At 38.0% G+C, this 7,872-nt stretch overlaps 2 protein-coding genes across 3 annotated transcripts in view; both read left to right on the top strand.

The window, feature by feature from the left end:
* The window catches only part of prdx5 (peroxiredoxin 5), a 6,856-nt gene extending 1,979 nt beyond the window's left edge, over positions 1-4,877 (top strand). The window contains exons 2-5 of the mRNA XM_050034595.1: positions 2,157-2,291; positions 2,382-2,513; positions 3,859-3,962; positions 4,508-4,877. Of these exons, the coding sequence (XP_049890552.1) occupies positions 2,157-2,291; positions 2,382-2,513; positions 3,859-3,962; positions 4,508-4,613 (477 nt within the window). The 3' untranslated portion in view covers positions 4,614-4,877. The remainder of the gene's footprint in view (positions 1-2,156; positions 2,292-2,381; positions 2,514-3,858; positions 3,963-4,507) is intronic.
* Positions 4,878-6,331: 1,454 nt separating this feature from the next.
* banf1 (BAF nuclear assembly factor 1) overlaps positions 6,332-7,872 on the top strand; it is a 7,294-nt gene continuing 5,753 nt past the window's right edge. Inside the window, exon 1 of one of the 2 annotated variants that reach the window (XM_050034645.1) lies at positions 6,332-6,486. The gene's annotated coding sequence lies outside the window, so the exon portion shown is untranslated. The remainder of the gene's footprint in view (positions 6,487-7,872) is intronic. The other variant, XM_050034653.1, reaches the window with a different exon arrangement.

Genomic DNA, 7,872 nt, shown 5'->3' with positions numbered 1-7,872 from the left:
CAGTTTTGACTAGTCAGAATGACGTTACAGATATCTTAAATTAAAATTCATACTAGTCACAATGACATTACTACTAGTCAAAATGACGTTATAGATATCTATAATGGTAAATCCGGATAGTCAGACTTAGTGATTAAATGTTAAAACGGCTTGCCATAGATGGGATGGGAGAGGAGAGACTTTATTGTCCCAGAGATAAATTTGCCTATGACATCACAGTGTCTGCAGTATAAATACAGTAAAAACAACAATAAATACATCCAAACACAGTAATACAATATCCATTTTAAAGGGAGACACCACGGGTGAATAGGATAAATATTGTTAGATAATAGATATCACAATAAAACTTCCCCAGTTGATTACTCACAGTAAGGTGATTGTTTTTAATAATACAGGTTCACTGAGATTTTGTGTTTAAATATGCAACTGAGGCATTGTTTTATTAAATATGCACTTTTTGCATACATTTCTAGAACAGAAATCTGGAAATTATCTGAACTAACATAAACACCTAAAGGTGTGTTTTGGACATTTTGTTTCCACTAGTTTGAAAAAAAAAAAAAAGACATTTGACAGAAGCAAATTGACTAGTGCATGGGGAAAAAAAACTATGTTTTCACCTGAGGTGTCTTGCCTTCACAAGAGCGAGAGAGCTGCACAGTTTTGCACAGGATGTGAAATCTTCCAGGCTACTTCTGCCACAACAGGAGCTCAAAAGCTAGACTGAAATAACTGATAAACATTTTGGAATTAACATTGAGAAATGGCTGATAACTTGTGTATAATAGACCAAGTGCTTTAAATTCCATTGAAACAAAGGGGGCTGTTTGGATTGATTTTGCTCAATGTGGATTCAGAACAACACAGAGGAGATTGTATAGATTACAACAGGACTGTCATGAATTGCATTTTTGTGTTTTGTCCCTTATGTGCCTGTATGTATCTTATTTTTACACATTTTGAACCAGAGGCTACATATGTTGGACTTTTTTGTTGATCGGTGGCTGCAGTTTCATGTTGCGAGTAAAGCTTTTGCTGCAGCATATCTCCTTTCTGTTGTAGGCTACATTGTATAAAGTAAAGATAACTCATCCAGCCAAAAATGCACACATTTAACACTCAACCAAACATGTAGAGTGGTTTACAGGAAAAGGAAACTGACAAAAAAATAATGGAGATACTGTCTATTGTATACAGTTCAAACTGAAACCGGAAAAGTAATGCTGTTTTGTAATGCCTTCAACTGTATTTTGAAAGTCATTGTGCTATGATGTTCCTCTTGGGTAGAAAACACATGCTAGTGTTTGACTTAATGATTTGATATTGAGTCGGTTTTGCCATGTTTTGATCAATATAATTGGTGTATGTGGTGAAAGTTGCTTAGCATTTTGAAATGTGGAGCTGATATTTAATGAACAAAATGTGGTTTTGAGCAGACAATTAACTAGGTGGCTCACTGTGTGATGTAGGTGTGTAAGTATCTGTAGTATAGGCCAGGGGTAGGCAGCTTGCAGCACTGGAGCCACATGTGGCTCTTAAGCCCCTCTCCAGTGGCTCCACTTATTTATCAATGCTATTCTAACATATTTCAATTGTAAAAATGTGTAGCCTATACCAAACTGGTCCAGCCATGGGGTCCAGATTTCTCTTTCGTGATTAGTTCAAGGTCCACATAGTTTAATATATTTAGCGTCACACTTGTGTTTGGCCATATCATCGAGTTCGTTTGCGGTCACTGTCAAGTAGCTGTTCCTTAGTTATTCACTCTTCAGCAGGAGATGGCGCTTTGAAATAAAGGCTACGTGCCAGAAATTCACTGTAATCCAGAATAAAGAGTACAAACTTGACACGTTCTCAAGTCACTTGCTGTCCACTCAGAATGGCCCAGCGACCCACTTTTGGACTGTGATCCACCAGTTGGGAAAAACTTGCCTATGCACAAAAAAAAAAAAAAAAAAAAATAGTTTTAACATTTCGGCCGCTACAATATGCATCAGTCGTCTTCAGCGTGGCACCTGACACTTTCTGACCTACCTATCAGTGAAAACAGCAGTGCAGTTTGCCTTCTGGTACGGACTAAAAAGTATTAGTATCATCTGCTATGTAGGATGTGGGTGTACATTCTTGTATATTGTCTTTTTAATTCCCAACAGGTTGGCGAACAGCTCCCTGCAGTGGAGGTCCAGGAGGGGGAGCCAGGAAATAAGGTGTCCATGGATCAGCTCTTCAAGGGGAAGAAGGGAGTCCTCTTCGCTGTACCCGGAGCCTTTACCCCGGGATGTTCCAAGGTTGAGTACACACTGTCCTCTTTGTTTGCTGTGTCTTTTGCACGATCATCATTGCATCAGCTAATTATGTATTTATATTGTTGCTTTCAGACGCACCTCCCAGGTTTTGTGCAGCAGGCTGAGGACTTGAGGGGTAAAGGTATCCAGGAGGTCGCTTGCATTTCTGTCAATGACGCGTTTGTCATGGCTGCCTGGGGAAAGGAGCACGGAACAGATGGCAAGGTATTGACTACGTGAGCAGTTTCTGTGATAACCTGCACCAAGTCAAGTTGTGGGATAAATGTTCATATATCATCATCATCATCATTCAGAGGAGAGTAATGTTATTATCCCACATCTTAAAGGGTGGGTCCATTTGTGTTGTTTTCTGGGTTCTTGAAACAGAAACAACAATTCAGCCGTTAGCAAAAAAGCAGTGATGTAGGTTACAGCGCTGATGATGATGATAATAACAACTGAAAGATCGATAATACACAATTATCAAAAAAGGCTTGACTCAGTTACAAAGAGGCACAGCAGGCGAGCTAGGGGGTTTATATGTAGCAATATCATCATGCTTAAACCTACGCAGGTCATGTGTGAAAATGTTTTTAGAAGGGGATTTGAATACATACGGAACACTACTGGGAAGCTGCAGAATGATATAAGGGCCATACACATGCCATGTTTTTTTGCGTACTCAAATTCATTGTTTTCAATGAGGATGTGTGGCAGGCACACTCAAACGCCAGAGAAACGCCGTTGCGGCATGCACGCGTTCACAAGTGCCTATTTTTCAGGGTGCGATGGCTGCGCCCTGAAATAAACCAAGTTCAACTTATGGAACACAGCAGCACGCACTGCATGTCATGTGATGAGGAACAACAAATCACAGTCGACAGATACCTTTCCCTTCTTCCATGACTATCAGTCTGTGGTAAATATGGAAAAGTTGATCATTAGTTTAACAGATTAGTTTAGGGCTACCCAGAGCTTTGTGTGTGAGCATATCGTCCGTGGGACAGGATTTCAGGTAAATAGGCTACGATACAGTACTTCAATTTTAATCTTTAATCAACCTCAGATGCAACCTACCGCTGTGCTTTTGAAAGCTGGCTCAAAAAAGGCACAAAAGTTGCGCCCAGCGCCTGACCTCGCATTTTCCAGGCGGTTAAAGAAGCAGCATGTGTACGGCCCCATAATCCTCCCCCCTCCATAAAAAAGATGAACCAACCCTTTAAATGTTTAAAGAACTGTGGACAATACCTGTAAAATATTTTGTGTACATTAAGGGAAATCTTATTTGGCATAATTCAACTTTAATAAAGTACACTGGACTGAGTGCACAATAGAGGCATTTCAGAAATTGTAACTAACTACACATAACATTTTGGTCACTCTGACAATGAGATGCTAACAGTAGATGATGATGCAAAGATGAGCTATCACACCCTTAACGTATAAGCTCACTGACATTATCCTTGTGTCTTGAAAGGCCAGTTCAGGACATCAGTATCCTTACTTTGGAGATTCTGATGACACAGTAGATGTCATTGTCCATTTCATGTACTGTAACTTTCTTTTGCAGGTTCGAATGCTGGCTGATCCGACTGGCGCTTTCACAAAGGCAGTGGACCTGCTGCTTGACAGTGATCAGATTGTGCAGGTACTTGGGAACAAGCGATCCAAGAGGTAATGATCCTTTTGCTTATTTCAGTTTTGCAAGAACAGATTTATCACATCCATTCCTGATCAGGCTGCGTCGGAAATCACTCCCTATTTACTTTAATAATGGCATTAATTATCAACCATTTTATTTTGAGTATTCAAATACGCAAGTGAACATATAGAGGCCTCAAAAATTCTTAAAATGGAACAAAAAAAGTAGTGTTTGTGGCATGTACACCAGTTTTTGCTTACAATACCACGATGTTACATTTTATAGATGCAAAAATTGCAATATTTGCTCACTATAGAGTTGAGTGTCTGTTTATTTTGGGATGAGTGATTTCAAACACATCGATTTAAGAGGCTGACTTACATGTAATCATATGAGAGTTCACCCGTCACTGGACTCTCTTCATGTTGCAGAGGTCAATGATTACATCAGTATTTCCAGAATAATATGGAGAAAGATCCATCTTTTATTCAGTCAGTCTTTAAAGTAGGTGCATCATAGTCAGTGTCTGACTTTTACTGGAATAAATAATCAGGTTGTACATCATCTTGTGTTTCAGATATTCTATGCTGGTGGAAGATGGAGTTGTTAAGAAGATCAATGTGGAGCCTGATGGCACTGGGCTGACCTGCAGCCTGGCTCCCAACATTCTGTCTGAGCTGTAGGCTCATTCAGAGTGTATTAACCCAAAATACAAGCACTCCTTTTCCTGTAAAAGTTGCACTATCACAGCCCAGTACCACCCTGTAACAGCCCTCTCCTTTTTCCCAAACACGGATGCAAAAACCACATGGATGCTAGTGTCGAAAACAGAGCTTGAAGGTAATTAATGCGCACAAATACGGCATGAATGGCAGTCCAAAGGAAAAAGTGTTATCCTCTGTATACTGATACTTGTGAGTTAATAAAAGTCACCCTGAAAGCAATAATCAGTGTTTGTCTGTATTGCTCATAGTGCAAGTTATTTAGTGTTTTAATAAAATAACCAACAGCTACAATCTCCTTACTATAAGGATAATTATTATTGATACAAACTTATGCATCACAGTCGCCACATATGGGCTTTTGTTGCCTGTATGTCTTCCTACTAGAGAAACACTCTGTGGCTATGATGTCATAATTGTCTGTCATCTGGGCCTTTTTTTTAAATCCCTATGATCTAAGACAGTCCAAACATAAGTGAACATGAACAATACTCTCTTGAATCCAAAATCTAGAGTGCTCAAACTCAAACTTATGTCATCGGGTACAAAGTCTGGAGCTGCTCCACAGACAGTGAATGGGGACAAATGTTATAGATGACACAGAGCACCAGGGGAATGTTCTGAGTATATGGGTACATTTTCTGTTAGGGGCTGATAATACAATAGAATAAAGATCATTTTGGGTACGAAAAAAAAAAAACATTCTATGGGTCCACAAAATTAGGCTCCTATTCATTGTCTATGGAACCAGACTAAATGACATCAATTGAACTTTCCTTGGCCATGGAAGTAAGACATTGGAATTCTTAATTTAGGTAGTTCTCCCATTAAAATCTTTTAATCAAAGTTCTTTCAGTGATCCAATTTAATTTGTCAGTTACTTGAGTCCTGTTCTAGGTACATGGATAATCAAGTTATCCAGATAATTTTCATATACAAATGGCTCAATTTCTTGGTTTCATAATAAAAGACTATTGATGTGATTTTTAGACAAGAACATGCAGGTTATTGTAAAGTTTCCATGATCTGTAATTATAATAATTATATTTCCATAATGAAATTGGACATGATAAAACTAAATAAAATTTCTGGAAATTTGTAAACAGAGAAGAAACAAACCAAATTTATTGTGAGAGACTGTGAGCGTAATGGCATAAACTCAATTAAAAGATTCTCACTTAACTAATGGAGCCAGAACATATAGTATTTAATTTGACATTACAATAGGAATTTGTCATTTGAACACTAAAATGTGTGAAATGATTTACTGCAAAACTCATTTTAAAAAAAGTTAACGCAATTACAGTTGATTTAAAAAAATTAGTAAGGTTTCATTTTTATAACTGGCATATGATTGTTACTTAAAAACATCCTCACCTCATCATGCAACATTATTCATAGTCTGCCCACATTCACTGGTCATGTTTAACACAGTGGAAACATTGTGGAGCACAACAGACAACAAAATAGCACAGGAATCTGCTGCCTCAGTGCATGCTGGGACGGTTTTCAAACGATCACATGATCAGGATCCAACGAATTACATGCTTGTCAATCAAAAAACTGCAAATGGATGAGAATAAACATAAATACATTGGACTGGCATCTGCCTGTTAGTTGAATGAGCTAAATTTGGAAGTAGGGCCCTGATCTGTTCATCCTGTAAGACAATGATTAGGGAACAATTTTGGGTTTAACGTCACCCTATGACGTAAGACGCAAGAAACGGGCGCATTGTATTCTGGTCCTTGTGTGCGCCGGTGATAGAAACAGAAACCATACACGGCTTTCAAGCGAACCACGCTAATATTCAGCCTGGACAGGACATTAAACGGTAAGTTAATACTCAGCCGTTATACCATCTGGCTGTCGTTAGCTAAAAAATGAGCGTTAACCGATTAAAGCAGTACAATAAAGAGTCGTTAGCTAGCTACAGTTGAAGCTACTTTAGTTTTGAGTCAATGTGAAGGCGCCTAAATTCTGGGCTACTAACGGTCTCCTGCTTCACAGCGCTGACTTCATCGACTGCGATATTGCGAGCATTATTTAAGGATCACGTAATGGTAGCAGCTGCGGTGACTCGTAGGGAAATAAAGGATACCGCAATCTGAATCAAGTAAAGTTAGCTCGCTGTGCTAAAGCTATTAGCACTGAAACGTAATGCGCGCGCAATTCAACACAGTGGGGGTGTAGCGTTTTGTTGCTAGTCAGTTGCTAGTCAGTTGCTAAGTTATATCAGCGAGTGTGAACACATGTATGCTAGTGTGGTGTTTCTTGGTGTTTAGCTGTTTGAATACCAGGTAAACAATAATATTATTTTAAATTAAAAGTGACTGCACTGGTGAAGACTTCCTTCATTAAGTTACCCGCTCGTTTGAGGTTGCCAGGTTCTTTGTCACAACAACAGGCCTGTGATACCAATGCAAAGTCTGCTGGTATTTACATATATTTTGCATCAGCCAACTTTCATTTGATTTAAATGTCTTTTATAGGGATATACCAATTCATTGTAGTATATTGAACACCAACCGACCCTCTCACGTCAGTGCACATGGTGTTTCAGAATCAACACTTCTATTGACCAAGTATGTGTACACATACAATGACTTTTGCTCCCAGTGTACTGACACAGAAATAGACATAACTGTTAGGAAAAAGGACAACAAAGGTGGACAAAGACACGTAAAGAATGGGCAGGACTTTGCTGTACACAAGGATGTAAAAAAACAGGTGTGTGTGTATATATAGATATAGATATAAATCGATAGATAGATGGTACTTTATTAATCCCAAACTGGGAATTTCTTGTGTTACAGCAGCAAGTAATCAAACAGAATGTGGACAGTAATATACATGTAAATACGGGAAGACAAAAACAGATCAAAATGAAATATATGAGAATATAAAATATATTAAATAGTACTTAAATTCAAAATATACAAGAGAAATAAACGGGAATAATATTCCTGTATATTTTATATATATATATATATATATATATATATATATATATATATATACATATACAGTGGTGGAAAAAAGTTTTCGGACACCCTTAAAATTTTACACAATCTCAAATATTATCATGAAATATTTGTGGAAAAATCTTTTTTGTGTTTCAAAAGGTGTGGCTGCATTAGACAGATACAAACAAATACAAATTATATTGTTTTGTTTATTGTTTACAAGAAAAACTAACAAAACTAAATTCTTGACAGTT

The sequence above is a fragment of the Epinephelus moara genome, chromosome 3 (assembly GCF_006386435.1).
Source record: "Epinephelus moara isolate mb chromosome 3, YSFRI_EMoa_1.0, whole genome shotgun sequence".
In the NCBI taxonomy this organism is placed as follows: domain Eukaryota; kingdom Metazoa; phylum Chordata; class Actinopteri; order Perciformes; family Serranidae; genus Epinephelus; species Epinephelus moara.
Note: the sequence above shows the minus strand (reverse complement) of the source record. Positions and strands in the feature narration are given on the sequence as shown.